Source organism: Podarcis pityusensis (genome assembly GCF_964106645.2).
Source record: "Podarcis pityusensis genome assembly, chromosome: 3".
Lineage (NCBI taxonomy): Eukaryota > Metazoa > Chordata > Lepidosauria > Squamata > Lacertidae > Podarcis > Podarcis pityusensis.
In genome coordinates, this window is record NC_138026.1 from 98,385,493 (window position 1) to 98,405,550 (window position 20,058).

The 20,058-nt window shown below is 42.7% G+C and overlaps 2 protein-coding genes and 1 long non-coding RNA gene across 8 annotated transcripts in view; 1 reads left to right on the forward strand and 2 right to left on the reverse strand.

Moving 5' to 3' along the window:
- Positions 1 to 3,332: 3,332 nt before the first annotated feature.
- LOC308474382 (uncharacterized protein) lies at positions 3,333 to 12,992 on the reverse strand. Of its 3 annotated transcripts, none has more exons than XM_081000630.1 (7): positions 12,476 to 12,992; positions 9,095 to 9,166; positions 8,133 to 8,279; positions 7,560 to 7,612; positions 6,601 to 6,681; positions 5,039 to 5,131; positions 3,333 to 4,273 (listed from the first exon to the last, which is right to left on the reverse strand). In XM_081000630.1, exons 2-7 carry the CDS (start codon positions 9,162 to 9,164, stop codon positions 4,223 to 4,225), a joined length of 495 nt encoding a protein of 164 aa, XP_080856756.1. In that variant the 5' UTR covers positions 9,165 to 9,166; positions 12,476 to 12,992; the 3' UTR covers positions 3,333 to 4,222. The 3 variants fall into 3 exon arrangements, with proteins under 3 accessions (XP_080856756.1, XP_080856758.1, XP_080856757.1); XM_081000632.1 differs by lacking the exon at positions 12,476 to 12,992 and adding an exon at positions 12,312 to 12,431; XM_081000631.1 differs by lacking the exon at positions 12,476 to 12,992 and adding an exon at positions 11,938 to 12,257.
- An 89-nt stretch (positions 12,993 to 13,081) lies between these two features.
- On the forward strand, positions 13,082 to 17,201 carry LOC308474398. The gene is made up of 2 exons (XR_013984694.1): positions 13,082 to 13,832; positions 14,287 to 17,201. It is a non-coding gene; the product is annotated as an uncharacterized lncRNA (long non-coding RNA).
- Positions 16,086 to 20,058, reverse strand: part of TRAF5 (TNF receptor associated factor 5) — a 37,029-nt gene continuing 33,056 nt past the window's right edge. For all 4 annotated transcript variants that reach the window (XM_081000538.1, XM_081000539.1, XM_081000537.1 and 1 more), the window contains 2 exons: positions 19,750 to 19,918; positions 16,086 to 19,040 (listed from right to left, as the gene is read on the reverse strand). In XM_081000538.1, coding sequence (XP_080856664.1) covers positions 18,463 to 19,040; positions 19,750 to 19,918 — 747 coding nt within the window. In that variant the 3' untranslated portion in view covers positions 16,086 to 18,462. The remainder of the gene's footprint in view (positions 19,041 to 19,749; positions 19,919 to 20,058) is intronic.

The window sequence follows — 20,058 nt, forward strand, 5'->3', positions numbered from 1 at the left end:
ATGGGTTAAGTAAATCCACATGCAAGAAACCATAATTTTAAAAAGTATACACATCCTATTCCTGCATGAGGCTTCTACTCATTTTTATCTCAGTTGTTGAAAACAATCCACGCTTGCTTAGCTTAAGTAATATAACTTAATAGCATATTAATATAATTTAATAGTAGTAATATAACAGCAAATGGTGTTCCAGCACCAACGGTGCAAATTCAGAAATAATTGTGTACAACTCTGAGAATTTAGCAAGCATGGCATATGTTGCAACCAAACACTAATCCAGCAAACTCCATATGCAGATGGAGGCATTGCATCAAAGTGGATAGGGCTTGATGATTATGAAAGCACTAGCAGTGAGTCTGCAGTGACCTCACAGCAGCAGCACTGCAGTTTATCTGGGTTGGGGGGGGGGGTGAGCAAGACTGGAGCTCCGTAGGCAGATAAGCAGTAATCCCAGAACTGGAGTTTCCGCCGCCCATGTCTCTTGAAGGGCGATGATGTTAAAGTTTTGGCAATAGAATGGAATATCTGTAGATTGAGATAAACATCTAGACCAACCAGCCACATTCCAGGAAAGGATATTTAGGGCATTGGCTGATTCTTGGATTTTTGGATTTTGGGCACCCTCAGCAGTAATCCCAGACTGGCTTCACAGGTGCATTCCCATCCCATAGCCCTGTTCCAGTCCTGTTCAGGTCAGTGGGGTGGCTGTGCTTCTGAACACCAGTTGCTACTCCATCAAAGTAGCAGTGGAAGCAACAGCTATGAAAGGAGTTCTGGTCCCGCCCCCCCCCCCCCCCCCGCTTGAAGGCAAAGGAATGACTTCACTGAGGTTGAACTGTCATTTTGTCATACTAAAAATCAGTCAGCCCTGCCTTTACCGAACCTGGTCAAATAAGCTGGGAAGAGGACAACAAACAGCAACAGAGGCAGAGTTAAGCAACTATACACTATGTGTATAGCAAGGTTATGCTTAAAATTCTACAAGGCAGGCTTAAGCAGTATGTGGACTGAAAACTCCCATAAGTGCAAGCTGGATTCCGAAGGGGCAGAGGAACCAGAGACCAAATTGCAAACATGTGCTGGATTATGGAGAAAGCTAGACAGTTCCAGAAAAACATCTACTTCTGCTTCATTGACTACACAAAAGCATTTGACTGTGTCGACCACAGCAAACTATGGCAAGTTCTTAAAGAAATGGGAGTGCCTGATCACCTCATCTGTCTCCTGAGAAATCTCTATGTGGGACAAGAAGCTACAGTTAAAACTGGATATGGAACAACTGATTGGTTCAAAATTGGGAAAGGAGTACGACAAGGCTGCATATTGTCTCCCTGCTTATTTAACTTATATGCAGAATTCATCATAGGAAAGGCTGGACTGGATGAATTGCTGGAAGATTGCCGCAAGAAATATCAACAACCTCAGATAAGCAGATGACACAACCTTGATGGCAGAAAGTGAGGAGGAATTAAAGAACCTTTTAATGAGGGTGAAAGAGGAGAGCGCAAAATATGGTCTGAAGCTCAACATCAAAAAAACAAAGATCATGGCCACTGGTCCCATCACCTCCTGGCAAATAGATGGGGAAGAAATGGAGGCAGTGAGAGATTTGACTTTCATGGGCTCCATGATCACTGTAGATGGTGACAGCAGTCACGAAATTAAAAGACGCCTGCTTCTTGGGAGAAAAGCAGTGACAAACCTAGACAGCATCTTAAAAAGCAGAGACATCACCTTGTCAACAAAGGTCCGTATAGTTAAAGCTATGGTTTCCCCAGTAGTGATGTATGGAAGTGAGAGCTGGACCATAAAGAAGGCTGATCGCTGAAGAATTGATGCTTTTGAATTGTGGTGCTGGAGGAGACTCTGGAAAGTCCCATGGACTGCAAGAAGATCAAACCTCTCCATTCTTAAGGAAATCAGCCCTGAGCGCTCAATGGAAGGACAGATCCTGAAGCTGGGGCTCCAATACTTTGGCCACCTCATGAGAAGAGAAGACTCCCTGGAAAAGACCCTGATGTTGGAAAAGATGGAGGGCACAAGGAGAAGGGAACGAGATGGTTGGACAGTGTTCTTGAAGCTGCCACCATGAGTTTGACCAAACTGCGGGAGGAACTGGAAGACAGGAGTGCCTGGCCTGCTCTGGTCCATGGGGTCACGAAGAGTCGGACACGACTAAACAACACCACTATGTGTATTCATTTAAATGCTCTATAAAAATAGGATGAACACATAAATGAGATCATTTTCAAAGCAACTTTGGCAACCAGTTTCATTTACGAAGTATTTCAACAGAATTTATCAGCACCGTACTCTGTACAGATGTTAGAAATGTTTCCTTCTTCACCAGGGCTTTTTCTCTAGTCAATTCCACTCTGCCACAAATTTAGAGAGGGATAGAGTGCCCTCTGCTGTTACTTCTAGGGATTTTACCAATTGGAATTTGTGGAATGTTATACAGTACTGCAGGTTTTCAACCTTTTTGAGTCCATGGCTCCCTTGACCAACTACTTTCTTTCTGCAGCACCCCTGTGGGGATCAGGAGCCCAGTTATGTCACCCCTTGCCTGCAGAGCTGACAGCTTCTCACCCTTTTTTGAACACCCTCCCTTGAGAAGTGTTCCCTCAGCCTTCTCTCCCCTCTCCTTGGGAGTCCTCAGGGCAGCTGCCACCGCCACTCCTAGTCTTTGAGCTGCCCCTCCCTGCCCCCAAAGAGATATGCCTCCTCACACTGCCCCAAGGGGCCTGGGACTTGTCTGTCCATTCCCAGCAGCAAGGGCTGTTGAACTGGCTGGCTGGGCTCCCAGGCCTGCTTGCTTACTCCAAGGCCGCCTCAGCTCCTGGCAACCAACACTCCTTGACCACCCCAGGGTGCCACAGCACACTGGTTGAAAACCACTGTTATACTGCATTACAGCAGATCTAACTATCTCTCCCTGCTTAGTTTGGGTGGTAGGAATATCCACACTAAGAAGTACTCTAGTAATTTATGCAAAATAATGACAACTATTACATATGCTGCTGCTAAGAGAGTCCAGAGTCCATTTTCCCCTTCTGTTAGTGCTGATCTTATTAAAAGTGTGATATGATATATGCTTCTCTCTCATCTCCCCCAGCCCATGTGGCACCTAATCATGTGGAGTTGTAAGAATGAGCTACAAGATTTCATCATGCATTTCCTTTAGTAAATGTTCTCAAGAGAGAACAGGTAATGGTTTGGGGCAGGAACCCTGTGACCACTGGCCTGGCCTGTTTTGTTCTGCTCCGAGCTTCCATATCCTGATACTCTAAAACTCTACTTGTGTGGCACATAATTCACCAAGTGCTATGTGATTCAAATTCAGAAACAGATTTTATTTTGTTTTCTTTTAAAATAGAAGTCTGTACATTGTGACCTTACATAACGACTCGTCTATTGAAGTCTATTGGGCGTACCACTGAACTCTCTTTAAATTGATGGCCCGGTGGGATTCTCATAGTGTGCACCTACATACATATTTCTCTGTGGGAGGTTAGAACATAAACTATGGCAAGCATACAAAAAAGCAAGCAGTGGGGATCAACACAAAATAATAAATTACACCAGGACGCAAGCTAGTTGCGGAATATTCACATAATGGTTATATTATGCCAGAATATTTTAATTAATAGCCTAGCACCTAGTTAACAAACTGCCGTTTGGCTTGTTAATAACAGGAAAAGGAAAAGGAAATCCTATCAATGAAACAATGTTTTCAAAAGTATACTGTATTAATTTCTCTAGAAGACACACTACTTAGAAAGAGGTGATTTTTGCCGTTTACAAACAAATATCTTCAATACTAAAAATTTCTATATATACAGGTACTCTTTTTTTGAAAGAGCTTATTTGCAAATAGTCAGCTTTAACATGAAAAATGACAAAGGACAGCCAGTGGTAAAGTTGTTTTCTGCATGCAGTTTGGGATATGCGCAGTAGGTCAAAATTCAACCATGTCATCTCCCATTAAAGCATTTTTAAGGAATCACCCTAGTTTTCTTAGGGTCCCCACGAGCGGCAATATGGCTCTTTGTTGGCAAGTTGTTGCCTTCAGTTCTTTACTGTTGTACAGGAGGATCTTCGCAGCAGGAGAATTTCAGCTCATCGCACATAAAGTGCTTTCGCCCCTTCACTCTGAGCTTGTATTTGGTGCTTTGAGGAGCAGGTTGACAGACTTACTGGTCCTTGCTTAGTAGCATATTCACTACAAAGCAGAGTTCAAGAAATCAAGAAGTTCAGCGCGGTTTCGATCTCGCTGGAAATAAAAAAGCCAGTGAATTTAAAACTATTTTATAAATGCTTTCAATAGCCAGTTCAAACTATTAGAAACTCATTTTGTAGCCTTTTGTAAGGGGTGGTTCTGTTTTGCTTCCAAACTCCTAGGCTTTCAGTCACCTGAGTTCGTTATATCATTAGGGGGAATGATATAAAATAATTCAATAACAGAAAAACCACTAGAAAAACTAGAAGGCCTTTAAACATAAAGAGGTGTTTTTTAAACAAACTCAAGGAATGCAGAACATTATGAGAAAAGCTACAGCTTTGATCCAGCTGCCATTTCAAGTAGCAACTGGTCATTACAGATGTGTATATCCATCTGTATGAAAAGATACGTCCAGACAGTTTGACAGGGTTTGGAAAAGCATTGCAATGGAGGTGTACATCTGCAATGGCAGTACAGGACCCCCTGGACAAATAAGTCCAGTCAAAGGCAACTATGGGGTTGCGGCGCTCATCTCGCTTTCAGGCCGAGGGAGCCAGTGTTTGTCTGCAGACAGCTTTCTGGGTCATGTGGCCAGCATGACTAAACCGCTTCTGGCGCAATGGCACACCGTGATGAGTGCTAGAGCCCATGGAAATGATTGGCAGTACACACAGATCTAGATCAAGGCGTAGACCAAAAGTGGATTATGAATTTACATAGCTCTGATGCTACAACTGAAGGGAACAACAAACCAGTAAACACAGGTACCACCTCCCCCCTCCCCTTAGGAAGCAATAAAAAAGTTTAAAATGTTACCTCTTTATCCTTTTTACTCTTCTTTACTTTCATCTTAATTTTCTTCCCTGTGATCATACTGTAGTTCTGATTCTTCTTTTTATCTTTCAAGTACTAAAAGAATGTATTTGATACATAAATAAATATGTACCATTTTAAATTATCTATATTGCTGCTGTTGTTGTTAATTTATTAAGTTTGTACACCGTCCTTCATCCGAAGGTCACTGGGCGGTTCACAACATAAAAATACAAAACGAGAATACAAACTACATAATAAAAACAAGAACAAAAAATCTCAATAACCCCTCCTCCTGCAAATATATTTAAAAGGACCTAGAATGTTAATCAGCCAAAGGCCTGGCTAAAGAGAAACGTTTTTGCCTGGTGCCTGAAGATAGGAAATGAAGGCACCAGGTGAGCCTTGCTGAGGAGAGCATTCCACAAATGGGGAGCCACCACAGAAAAGGCCTGTTCTTGTGTTGCCACCCTCCAGAACTCTCGTGGAGGAGGCACTTGAAATAGGGCCTCTGAAGATGATCACAGGGTTCAGGGAGAGGTGCTTCTTGAGGTATTGTGGTCCGGAGCCATTTAAGGCTTTATAGGTCAAAACCAGCACTTTGAATTGAGCCCAGAAACTAACTGGCAGCCAGTGCAGTTGGACTTGATTCAAACTGCCTTGCCCTAGTGAGCAACGTGGCTGCTGAATTCTGCACAAGCTCACTTTGTTCAGAGGAAGCCCTACATATAACTTGTTGCAGTAATCTAATTTAGATGTTACCAGAGCAACAGAAGTTAGGCTATCCCTGTGTAGATAGGGGCGCAGCTGGGCCATCAGACAGTGCTGATGGAGGACACTCCATGCCCCTGAGACCACCTGAGTCTCAAGCGACAGCAAAGGATCCAGAAGTACTTCCGAGCTACATGCCTGCTTCTTCAGAATTATGTCCGGCTTACAGGGAAAACAGAAACATGTGCAAATATGTAATGAATGGACCTCTTAAGCCAAAACAAACAGGAAATCAAAAATCTTAAACTGATTTAAGTTTTTTGGGGGGGAGGGAAATCTGACCCAATGGAAACAGCCTAAAAACAAAATACTCAGGATTCTTCAGGGTCAGAGACTAAAACAGTAGATTCTATGAATCTGGTGAAAGTAATACTGAAAGAGTTTCACTCTCCTGAAGTTCATTCTGCTCAATCACACCTGTGGTAATGGTGCCGAACTAGGACTGAGGAGACCTGGGTATCAATTTCTATTCAGCCAAGCTCACCTTGGGGCAATTATACAATGTCAGCCTAAACCTAACCTAAGGGTTGTTGTGAGGATTAAACAGGGGTGGGGAGACTGTGTCTGCCACCCTGAGCTCCTTGGAGAAATACCAGATAAAAATGTACAATAAATATGCCACAGTGTTTGTTCTAATAGCAAGATGTAGTTCAACCTTTAGAAAGGCAATCAAAACAGAAAATCTAAGTAATTCTACTGCCCATTTAAATACTTTTAATCATAGACACTTATGAGCTAGTCTAGTTTTGTGGGGGAAAATTGAGACACTGCCAGGCATTCAGTCTTGCACCTACCTTAGAAAGCTGTACAGGACCTGACTTTTCTTTCTTTTTCTTCTTTTCTTTCTTTTTCTTCAACTTATCTTTTTTTCTCTTCTAAAGAGATAAAAACATGCACAGGCATTTCTTTATGTCTGATAGTAGCCACAGAGCACCTATACAGATTCACATTAATTTATGCACTGCCTACAGAGACCTAGCAGACCAATCTCCCTATTTATTTATTTATTTATTTATTTATTGGCAATATTTATAAGTTGCTAACCAGAGTTCACCAACCTTTTGAGGCCAGTGGGCATGTTTGGAATTTTGAGAAAGTCCTGTGGGTGACAGTCCAGAAATGGTTGCTATGGGAATGCAGCATAAAACAAACTGGCTGCTGTAGGGTGATTGATGGTGCTTGTAGAGAGCTGTGCCTTTGTCTACACAACCTGATTTCAAACCACAAGGGCAAAGGAAAGCAGGCTCCCAATGTCATTGTGACATCTGGAGACTGATAGGTGCTACCCATCCAACTTGGCTCACAGGGGATCAGGGAACCATGGATTTGACCTGCTGGCCAGTTCTAGTTCCTTAACCCGGCTCTACAGGTACCTGCTAATCAGCTGTTGAGCTCATTTAGTTCAATCCTTAAATAGAAGTCCAATCTATGAATGAAAATGCCAGTAGCATGCTTCCAATGATACATTTTCTCCAGAAAATGGACCAAAGCAGCTGAAAGACAAGCAATCTTCACATGACACCTCCATGAGAGGTTGTCACATGTCAGCAAGCAATGTAATCTTCTAAAAGGAAGTTAGTCAGAGTAGCATAATCTCTCGTTTGGGTTCAAATCATATTCTGTCTGAATCCACAGAAGGAAACTACAAAATATTTTGTGCTCAAAAACATGACATATTGAACAAAGCACAAAGAAGAGCTTTTCAGTTGCACTGATTTTTCATCTCTGCTTCATCTGTTAATCTTGGCCTTACCTTTTTGTTCTGTTTTTCCTTTTTCCTTTTCTTTGATTTTGATTTGGGAGAATCTAGGAATTAAAATTAAAACAAACAAACATGTATTATGGCTTGAATGATGTTACATGAATCAGAGTTTTGTTACAGAACAGCTCCTGAGATGGTGGAAATAGTTTTCATTTATGTTTGGATATACAAGACACCATTTTGAATCAAGATTGCAGACCAAAATGATCCAAACTGCACTGATTTAGACACCTCTAAAGATGACACCATCAAATTTGGCACCAATGTTTACATGATCAAGGAGAAGTGTTTTAGTCTATAGATGGAATTCAATGTTGTGCCCCCTCCTTTCCTTGCTGGCTTGAGTATCAGGTCTATTACATTCAAGCATCTCTACCATGCTAAATCAGGTTCTCACAACAACAAAGTCATTAAGACATTGAACAGTTAAGCTCCTACAAAATGCAGGTTATGGATCTATGCTTGGTCTGGGCTGGGAAGTTGTCAGTATTTGCTGACTTGCTGTCAGTATTTGAAATCATTGTATACTAAACATATTACTTCAATGCAGAGATTAAATCATACCTCTACTACTTGAGCTGCTTCTGCTGCGTGAAGCAGAGGACCTTGAAGAAGAACTTGAAGATGAGGATGTTGAAGAACTAGACGACGTAGTGGAAGAAATTGAGGTGGACCTGCTTCTGCTGCGTTTTCGCTTCCTCTTCTCTCTCTCTTAAAGAAAAAAACAACCCAGAGTACAGGCGCACTGATTAGGATTTAGGTTTTTTGGTACATTACATTAGAAAATCCTGATTTTAAATGGTAATTTTTTAAAAAAATGCTTCAGTACATTTTTAATGCTTATTAGTTACCATTGAAAGGCAAAACACAGATTAATCAAATTGATAATTAAATAATAAACAGTGAACACATATATTTATTTACTGCATTTCATAGTATCATATAATTGCAGAGTTGAAAGGGATCCTGAGGGTCATTCAGGTCAAACCCCTGCAATGCAGGAATCTCAACTAGATCGTACATACAGAATCATTTAAATCCCATCTTCCTTCCATCATGGAATAGTACACAAGACAATACACAAGCAATTCCCAGGTTATCTATCCAGGCACCAACGAAACTCAGAAACGCTTAGCTTCAGCAAGGTGGCTGAATCTTGCACTACAACACTTCCAGAAGATAAGTCTAATTCACATAACAGTATGTTACATACTGAAGATAAAGCAAGTTGACTTTGCAGTGATCAGAGAGTGCTGATTAAATAGTGTCACTAGTTCCAACACAACCCACAATGCCTTCAAAAACTTTCAAGTTGAGTGAACTTAAAAACACTGTGCTGCAGTCTGGAAATGTGCCAAAGCATCTGGAAGTGGTTCAAAACACCCAAATGCAGTATAAAAAAAGGTGTGTAAACCAATAGTTAGCATTTAATTGGCTCTGATACAAGCGATATACATTCAGGGAGTGTAAAACCTAAGAATGCTCTCTATTGAAGCTACTGTCACAGACTCAACAATTACACTTACCTCTTCCTTTTGTTTTCTCTTGCGATGTTGCACACAGCGCCCCACCTTTCTCTTCATGTCTGTTATCCATATCTATGAAACATATATATTTATGTTATCCATATCTATGAAACATATTTATATATACACAAACAAAATTGTCAAAAATATTTTCTGTGGAAGAAACTTAAACTACCTATTGAGATGGAGTTTTTCCACTACCAGGAAAGACTAATGACCTTGGTACTACTGAATTTTAAGCATCTGATCTAATCTAAGCAGTTGAAACAGATTTGGGCATATCAGGTTTAGATTAGAGTCTGTTTCAACTGCTTAGAGTGTTAAACTGCAGTTTAAGAATTGTGCACAAGTATGATGTGTGTAAGTAAACAGCCAATGAGCAAAAATGAATTTCTTAAGGACCAGCTTTGTAGCTATGCGGTAACTTCAGGCATGATTTGCATGGCTACATGTGAAAAAATATTCATGCCAGTGGCACATCATCAATGCAACTTGTTTGTACAGCCAAGCCTGGGGGCTCTCCGAAAAGATTTCATGTTGCATTTAGTCACCTAAAAAACTCTTCATCCAAGAGAAGCTGAAAGTGTCTTGAAATTCTATAAAAGAGTAGCCTTGGAAATGCTACATTATTCACATTTAATCAGTCAGGGTACTTGCAGAAGTTAAATAATGTAACTCTCTAACAAACACACTTAGTTACTCCTTAACAAACACACTTTGGCCAAGCTTTTGGAGCCTGAACAGATTGTCAAACTACAGTAGTACCTCGGGTTACAGACGCTTCAGGTTACAGATGCTTCAGGTTACAGACTCCGCTAACCCAGAAATAGTACTTTGGGTTAAGAACTTTGCTTCAGGATGAGAACAGAAATCGCGCAGTGGCGGCACAGCAGCAGTGAGAGGCCCCATTAGCTAGAGTGGTGCTTCAGGTTAAGAACAGTTTCAGGTTAAGAACAGACCTCCGGAACGAATTAAATTCTTAACCCGAGGTACCACTGTACAGTCATACCTCGGGTTGAATGTGCTTCGGGTTGAGCGTGTTCGAGTTGCGCTCTGTGGCAACCCGGAAGTAACAGAGCACGTTGCTTCTGGGTTTTGCCGCTTGCGCATGCGCTCAATATGATGTCATGTGCACGCATGGAAGTGGCAAAACACGACCCGCACATGCGCAGACGCGCTGTCGCGCCTTACGTTGCATTCAGGATGCGAACGGGGCTCTGGAACGGATCCTGTTCACATCCCGAGGTACCACTGGCCACCAAAATGAGCTCTCTCCCTCTTGCCTAGGGTAGTATGGCTGTCTGTATTGGTCTACCATGCAGTAAGTTCCAGAAGCTTAACTGTGTTAACCTGTTACAGTAAACACAAAATGGAATTTTGGGACACTTACTTTACTCTTTCTTGAATAGGTTTTCATGGTCTAAAGCCCACTTCATCAGATCCAGATAGCTAGCATTATATGTGTTATTTATATACAATCATCCATTTGCAAAGTGCTTGAGAGAGAACAAGTGCTCTGCCGTGAGAAACATACAATTTAAAATCTGACAAGAGGGGGTAAAAAGGAAGTGCAGAGCTGTGAAAGCACGGGAAAAACAGATGGAGAATGTGTTATTCCCCCACCCCTTCTTCACTGTTACGCATACTTGGGCAGTTACACCAGGTTTTGTGCCAACAGCTTTATGAGAAAAGTAGGCACTGAGGAAGGATTTGAGGAAAGAGAAAAAACTGCATCACAAAAGTGATGTATGAGGTAGTTCCAAATGGGGAAAGACAGTCTTCTGAGGGAGCAGAAGACCTTTGGACAGATGGGGATGATAGAGCTACAGGAGCAAAGGTCAAAAGCAGGGATGTTTCAGGACATAAGAATGGAGAGATAAGGAGGGGCAAAGTCATGGAGGGTTTTGATGGTAAAGATGAGGAACTGTTGGACCAGACTGGGCATCACATCATTAGAGGGAGGAATGATTTTAACAGCAGAAACAAACAGTTTTGTGACACCTTAACCCTCCTTTGGGAATGGGCATTGTTAATAATGTAGTTGCTACTGTCCCTACTTTCTGCATTTCATTTCCCTTTGACTTCGCAGATTCACAATTTCACCTCACTGTTGTGTGGGGGACACACACACAGAAACACACCCCACTCAAGCAACACTTCATTTGTCTAGTCCATGGGTCAGCAAACTTTTTCAGCAGGGGGCTGGTCCACCGTCCCTCAGACCTTGTGGGGGACGAGCCTGTATTTTTGGGGGGGAAATGAACGAATTCCTATGCCCCACAAATAACCCAGAGATGCATTTTAAATAAAAGGGCACATTCTATTCATGTAAAAACACACTGATTCACAGACCGTCCGCGGGCCGGATTTAGAAGGCTTTTGGGCCAGATCTGGCCCCCGGGCCTTAGTTTGCCTACCCATGGTTTAGTCCACAGAAGCTTACACTATTAATACATTTGTTAAAATTTAAAGTGCCACTCAACTCTCTGTTGTTTTTGCAAATACCCCTCTGGAACTTAGCTGGATGGAGTTGATGGAACCAAGGTGAGGCAATGGAAGACCAGAGAGGAGAGCATTGCAGCAACCTAGGCCAGGGGGCAGAGGGACAAGGGTCTTTTCCCAGGGCTCAGAGAGGAAAGCCCCTGGTGTGTATGGGTGGGTGTTTTTTGCAATGCTCTGAAGTGAGAAGTAACCATGACCTGGCAATGGACTGAATATGGCGAGCAAGGCAGGGAGAAGTCAGTGTGCCTGTCCAACATCAGACAGGCAGAGAGGTATAGAGAAAGCGAAACAGCAAGGGGCTGTTTCTATCAAGGTTTCCACGCAACAGGTCAAAGTCATACCAGATAAGCGCAGCAGCAATCCACAAAACAATGCATTGGTTGGTTTTCAAGGTGCCGCTACAAGGCTTGCAGGAGATAGCATGGAAAGTTTATCCCCCACAGCAGCACATTTGTAATGCGTGGAAAAGATGGTTGGTTATTTTCACGAGAGGGAAGATTCACAATCCCTTACGCTGAGGACCAACCCCACGCTTCTAGGAGCGGCGGTGATAGTTACTCCGGATTAAAGCGCTCCTTTTTTTTTACGCGGGGCGCCTCGCGGAAGCCAAAATACGAATATAACCCCCCACGCCCCCTAACCGGAGCCCCTCGGGCCCGTTTACACGCGTGGGGTGCGACTCCTGCCGTCGACAGTAACAGCAGCAGTTATTCACCACAACAATCCTCTCAGAGCCCCGCCGCGTACGAGGCGCCTCAGGGACCGGGCGGTGCGCAGGGCGGGCGGCTAGCGGGGAGAGGCCGATTATGCCCGGAAAGCGCGCCGGGTCTATGAGGCAGCAGCTAACGGGCCTTCCGGCCTGCCCAGGACGGCGCTTACCGGCGGCGTCGGCGGCGAAGGCGACCAGCAACCGGCGGCCGTCGTGGCCCCAGGCGCTCCGGGAACCCGGAACCACAACGCGGAGCACCGCCGCCTGCCGGGACAGGGCCAGCGCCGATATCCGGGAAATGGCGGGAGGCGAAAGGCGCTCGGGGTCGGCGCCTCCCTCTCGGCTCCCGGCTGCTCGGGGCGCCGCGCTGAGGGGGAGCCGGGGGAGCGAAAATAAGTGGGGGGGGGGGGAGGAGACTGAGCCCGGCTTAAGCCTGCGCGCGTTTACTCAGGAGTAAGTCCCCGTGTTCTGTGGGGTCTACTCCCTGGTAAGAGCGCTCCAGGCGGCCCACCTGACAGGGGTGGTTTGGCGGAGGGGAACGGCAAAGCTTGCGACGACAAGCACGCTGAGCGTTATCGAAGGGAAATGGCTCCTGATTAGCAGCAGCAACGTGGCTGCTTGTCATTTCCTTGCTGAGGGGAAAGGACGCCGTGGGGTGTTTTGTTTGTTTGTTTAAGCGGGGGCGGTGGGGGGGCAGCTGCCACCCCCCAAAATCAAGTAAATAAATAATACTCAGCTGACCAATTGTATTGCAGGTAACTCGGTTCTGCCCTAAAGCCTGCCCCCCAATAAATCCTGGCTACGTCCGTGTGTTTTAAACCGTTGTCATCAATTTTTTTTTAACCTCAGTCGGTATCTGTATTGAGGCAAGCAGGCAGGCAGGCACAGACACACACACACTTTTACATGTTTTTATTGTGACTGAATAAAAGCATAACATTCTTTTTATATATAATAATTTTTATTAGTTTTCAATTCCAATCCAGTAATAGCCTCATTATAACAATAACAATTTATAATATAGCTATCAATATCAATAGTTCAAATACTAAGTTATATAATTTACATAAGGTGCTCCCACCCCCACGTGCTAGAATTGATGGCTTGATTATTTGCTTTATTTCTGTGTTCCAAAATCTTACTAATTTCCATTACATTCCAGTCATAATAATCCTTATACAACAACTGCAATATTAATAACTTCTATCTGTGTTGACACATTAAATGATTTATAAAACTACAAGTGAGGAACTTAAGCTATATCCTTGTTCTTCCTGTGTGTGGCAGTTCTGTCCATGGTGTTTCTTCCTGTCCTTGTAAGATGTTATGTCTTTCTTTCACCTGGTTGCTGTTGTTATCCACCATGCCTTGGGTGAGACTGCTATCCCATTGTTGTTCCAGAAATTTCTCCATTAAAAGCATAACATTCTTAATTTTCCAAAGCACATCACATTCTGAGCTTGGCTTGAGCAAACCGTTATAGACTTCCCATTTTATATCTTGGAGAGGGAGGATGTTTGCTGGGAAGTTTTTGCCTCTGCACATGAGTCTGAGAATGTTCTGAACAGTTCCCATTGAGTTCATGAAACAGTGTACCCTGACCTGTTCTTAATGCATTGCTGACCACATCTACGGAACGTGATTGTTGTATTCTTTCATGTTATGTTCTTTCAATATCAATCTTTAGTTATAATTTAATTAGGAGGCTTCATGCCTGTCTAGTTCCAGCTCCGTTTCCCAGCCTTTAATCTATCAGTGATTAATGTAATATGTAATTCCCGCCTTGTACTTATGTTAACCAGTCAGCAACAAGTTGCTTTGTGTTTGTATCAACCAATCAGCCACAAGCACACCTGTGGCAATGTTTGTAATATTCAATAAAAGAGAGTTCCCGGGGCTCGCCCCGGCAGACGCCTCATATGACACCTGCCACTCGTCTGTCGTGGATTCATTCCAACAGATGTTTACTATATTAAGAAAGATTTGTTTGAAAACTAGTACATTTTCCAGCTGCTTGTGTGTGTGTGTACACTATTTTAATGTTCTTTAAGATGCTTGTTTATCTAGTGGTTTGATATAAGCTTACACCCTGAAAAGCAACAACAAATTATTTTGTTTTGAAATAAATGTGGCACTAGTGGGCAACAGGTCCCACCAGTTTTGTAAACTAGTTTTGTTTATTCTTGTAAACTAATGGATTAAAAAGTTGATTATTCGGGGGGAAATCCGGTAGTAACAATACGCATTATGCACAAAGAGGTTAAAGCCTTTAACACATTTATTATATCATTCCAAAAGCAGGGGTTTTGAAGAGAGGTTAGAGAGCCCTCTGGCAATGTGGTACAGCGGTTGCTGGCTCCTATGCAGCATGTATGGAGAAAGGCAAATACGAGATTGCTACAGTGGTGCCTCGCAAGATGAAATTAATCCGTTCCGCGAGTGTCTTCGTCTAGCGGTTTTTTCGTCTTGCGAAGCAACCCTATTAGCGGCTTAGCGCTATTAGCGGTTTAGCGGCTATCAAAGGCTTAGCGGCTTAGCTGCTAAAAGGCTATTAAAGGCTTAGCGGCTTAGAAAAAGGGGGGGAAAGCGAAAAAAAAAATCTCAAGACTCACAAGACATTTTCGTCTTGCGAAGCAAGGCCATAGGGAAACTCGTCCTGTGAAGCAAGTCAAAAACGGAAAACCCTTTCGTCTAGCGGGTTTTCCGTCTTGCGAGGCATTCGTCTTGCGGGGCACCACTGTATTCCCTTTTCCTGTGTGAATAGCAACCTTGCCAACGAGCTGCTGAGGTACATAGACTCAAGAGTTGGAAGGGACCATGAGGGCCCCCCCTAATCCAACGCAGGAATCTTTTGCCCTATGTGAGGCTTGAACCTACAACCCTGAGATTAAGAGTCACGTGCTGTACCAACCGAGATAAACAGATGAAGATGATTTTGCCAGTGCCATTGTTACTGTAGCACAATGGGGAGGAGTGAGGCAAGAGTCCTATACCTGCAATTGCCTTATATGGGAATGAGGCAAGGTCTTCCTGATTGTAACAACTCAGGAATTATGTAAATTGCATTCCTTCGATAAAGTTGCCCTTGAAAATTTTGCAGTACTTGTGAATTGCAGTCTTTTCACTTATTGAGAATAATTTTCGACAGGCTTGTTATGGAAGGACTATTTAAGAACAATAGGTACACGTGTAGAAAGGTAGCTAAAATATTTTCTCTCCCACCCACCCCTCTATAGAGAGCCAGTCAGCTCAGTGCATAGCAGCTCAGGTGAGCGATCAGGGAAGACAGTTTTTACTACATTTTACTACCTTCCCAATAATAATCTCCCAAATTAGATCAATCCAGACTACTTTTCCTTCTTGGGGCTGGAGGATTATGTATACCTAACCTCTTCCCCCAACCCCAAGTTTTGTGTGTTCTACTGTGTCTACAAAAATTAAGGTGGCATTAAGGAGGCATTGTTTTAGAAGCTGTTTGAGAGCTCAAGAATTCAGCAATACTTCATTCAGGTGAGTCATTTAAGAACCATTGGCTTTTTAATATTTATTGAAAAATGTGAACCACTCATAACAAAAGGTTAAAAACCTACAGCAATAAATACATCAAACATATCTAAGAACATATCAACAAGTTGGCACAGAAATGTAAACTTTATGGGGCCCAGGTATTAAAATGGAATATTTAAAGCAAATTTCCTCCTGTATTAAAAAAGGGAAGGACTTACAAATTCTCATTAGTAAAAGAATTAGAAAACTGCTTTTCTCTAAAAAAAAAAAAAAAAAAAAAGGAAAGAAAGCAATTTTAGCTTTACAGCCTCTTTAATAAATGTGGTCAACTTTACAAAAAAATTAACACACAAGGCAGTGATATGGCTGCAAATCCCAGGCTAGAGAATTCCATCCTTCAGAACTTGGAACCCACTAGGTATATGCCACAATGCTTCCTTTGTCACCCTGCTATTCCAGCTGTGGTTGCAAGCCCCATCATAGTAAGGAAACAAGAATAGTAGACAATGCTATTAAAAGCAGTGAGCCAAGAGGCAATACATTCTGAGAGGATGGGGAAAGAGTATTGCAAAGTGCCTGGTAATGCCTCAGGGCTGGATCTCACATCCCTGAAAAAACTCACAGCCTTACTTGCATTTCAACCTGTCGTTAAAAACAGTAAAAATAATTCAGTGCTTGTAAGATGGCAATTCAGTTTAGACAAAAATGAACATGTTTTCAAAGTTGTTTTTGAAAATACACCTACACACTCAACATCAAACTCCCTCACACTATATCTATTAAAGCACCACCCTTTCATGCTCAAAAAACTACAACATCAATGCAATAAATCCTCACAACACCCTAGTATGGCAAATTACATCAACTAGAAAGAAGGGAGCAGAAAGAGAATTAAAACAACATTCTTGTGGCAACTTCAAAGTATATCTGATTTCAGCCACACACCTATGTATGAAAATAAGTCCAGTGCTCATAATTCTTGGTGATTTCACCCCCAAAACACCCACCATGGACTTTTGGTTTCAATATATTAATCTCTGTGTTTATCAAGACTCTCCTTTGCAGGAAAACATCACATCCATATTTACATAGAAATAATTGGATAGCTTTTGTAAAGTGCTTTTCTGAGTTATTTGCTGTAATCCATCTATGCGGAGAACCCAAATTCCATGCAATTAAAAAAATGAAAGGCAACTGTTCAATCACCCTATTCATTCTGATATCTGAAGTAAGCAGATTAATAAAGTGGGTGGCAGGAGAGGATGCATACCCCTAAACATTTTGTGAATCTTTGTACTTTTGTCCATTTACTGTATTTATTTTTTTCGATCCGAACTATAAAATAGTGCTTTTCTTGAGTCAAAATGAGAGTACCCCTAAACATTTTTTTTTAAAGAAAAAAAGCACTGGTTCTTTCTATTCAACTCCTATCACAACGGGCATTACAGGAGCTATCAAACTGTGGGTGATCAGATTGATTGTGTTGCGCACACATGTGAACTCACCTTAGAAGTGCCACAGGACTGCTACTTGAAAACTTTCAACTAACTGAAGTGCTTTAAAATCAGGATCTAGGGATCTTCCTAGATACTAGGTTTGCTTTCAAAAGATGCCACAGTCATGCATTTTATGAAATAGGGCCTATTCTACAGTACATAATCACGTGTGTGTGTGTGTGTGTGTGTGTGTGTGTATATATATATATGTGTGTGTGTGTGTGTGTGTGTGTGTGTAAAAGAAATGCTCTCAAGCGGGTGGTACTGTGGGTAAAACCTCAGCGCCTAGGACTTGCCGATCGTCAGGTCGGCGGTTCGAATCCCCGTGGCGGGGTGCGCTCCCGTCGTTCAGTCCCAGCGCCTGCCAACCTAGCAGTTTGAAAGCACCTCCGGGTGCAAGTAGATAAATAGGGACCGCTTACCAGCGGGAAGGTAAACAGCGTTCCGTGTGCTGCGCTGGCTTGCCAGATGCAGCTTGTCACGCTGGCCACGTGACCCGGAAGTGTCTGCAGACAGCGCTGGCTATAGAGTCTATAGAGTGAGATGAGCGCACAACCCTAGAGTCTGGCAAGACTGGCCCGTACGGGCAGGGGTACCTTTACCTTTACCTTTAAGTCCTCTCTATACATGAGAGCAAACCCCAATGAATTCAAAAATACATAGGATCAGGCTGTCAGTGGGGTAGATGGAAAGTGTGTCAATCTAACCTTCAGCCCAAATTAACATTAGAATTCTTTCGTTTGCCGCAAACTTGTGAAATGCCCCAAACATTCCCTAGTGAATAGCACCTCTAGCAATGCTTGTAACAGAGTGAGAAGAACTGATGGACCTGCATTTGGGTTTTGGAATATTCTGCTGTAGTATCACCTGATAATGTGTCTCCTGAGATAAATAATGACTCAGTTAAGAGCTTTTCAGACATAAAAAAACTCTCCCAAATACCAAGTTTTGCTATATGCTTCAAATTCACCTCATTAGAGACTTGACCAGTTTTCTTAATGCAAGTTGAAAAAGTACCAAAGAAGTAGTCAAAGCTATCAAAAAAGAATATAAAAGTAGGTCAGCAGAGTGAATAGCAGCTTTTTCCTGTTGTCTGAAAGCAATCCAGTTAAATCACCAAGCCATCACCTTTAACAGTTCTCTTCCAAGCTCTCTCATAATTCCTCGAGGTCAGTTAAATCCACCACTACTTTCAGGAAGAGTGTATCATCTCTGATGTATGTATTCTTTGCATTTTCGAGCACAGTATGTGCAACAAACCGAGGACACCCTGAGGCAACATTCATCTCTCCTTCAGGTCTCTTGAAGCTGCTGCTGTGAGGGTCGGCTTTAAAGGTTTCTGTTATGTGATGTTTCTTCCCACTTTGGTCCAGAAGCATAAGTGTGACCTTTTGCTTGAAAGGCCACGGTAACAATGAATCAAACTCCCCTTTCATCACTACAAAGTACAAGGAAACGTGAGTGCCCTTTCCTGAACCATCCCCATTCAGGTATGCTCTGGCAGACAACCTGTACCCACAGCGGCTGGTGTAAAAAGGCTGGCTGACTACAGAGGGACAGAGTCCTTCCATAGCCTCTTTTTTCTTCATCTTGTAGTCGACAATTTTCCAGATCAGTTTCCCATTGTAACTTGTCCCTTCTAGAAGTTTAAACCGTTCTTCGTTTTTGTTAAGTTGTGCCCTGTGGATACTGAGGTGGACATCATGTTGGTTGGACAAGTCTTCCAGAACAACTGAGAGAAAGAAATGTGGGGAGATAAGAGAGGGTTACATACAGACACTTACAGAGTTTGTATTAGGCATCATTTTTACATATTTAACATCTAACTATCTAGAGCAGTGAGGGCCAAACTTGGCCCTCCAGCTGTTTTGGGACTACAACTCCCATCATCCCTAGCTAACAGGACCAGTGGTCAGGGATGATGGGAATTGTAGTCCCAAAACAGTTGGAGGGATAAGTTTGGCCATCACTGATCCAGAGCAACTGTTCAGAGTCTGGCACTAACAGCTCCATTCCTTGTGATGCAACCTACTTTTTCTGCAGATTGGGGGCAATGCTGAAGTCAGTGGTCTGTCCGTTTTTAGTAGGATACATGGATTTGGATTCTAAACTCTTTGACATGCAAACCTCTTGTAAAAAAAACTTAAAAGAGGAAGACCACAACCCCTTCCATGCTTAACCTCCCCTCCCCCAAAAAGACCAGCAAAATAACCATTCAAGCATTGGCTCTCTAGAACCAAAGGAGAACACATAGGGAAAGCAGGAGACCAGTGTGCCACTAGGTAGCCATGTGGTTTGCTGAGAAAAGTACATGAATGAACTTGTAAAAGCCTCAACTCCCCTCAATGGCATTTTAGAATTTTAGATCTTAAGTAAACTAAACTAGCTTACCACCCCCATAACACCAAAACACTTTAGGAAGAGAAGAATCCCCAATATACCTAAACGCTGCTCGTATGATTCCAGGAAAGCAACCTTTTGCTTTATATTATCAATGGTCTCCAGAAGTGGTCTCAGGCTGAATTTACTCTGCTGCTGATTTGCCATCTGCACCAGCTGTCTCACTTGTGTTTCCAGGCAGGCAGATTTATCAATGTGAATTGCCAAAGTCTTTAGGGATATGGGGATGAGAGAGAAGGGAGATTTTAAAATAAAATTGAAGACGACAAACTAGTATTACAAATTGTTTATTAAAGTCTATCATTGACTGCATTTCCCTCCTCCGAGTTTTTCCAAAGGTTTCTTTTCAG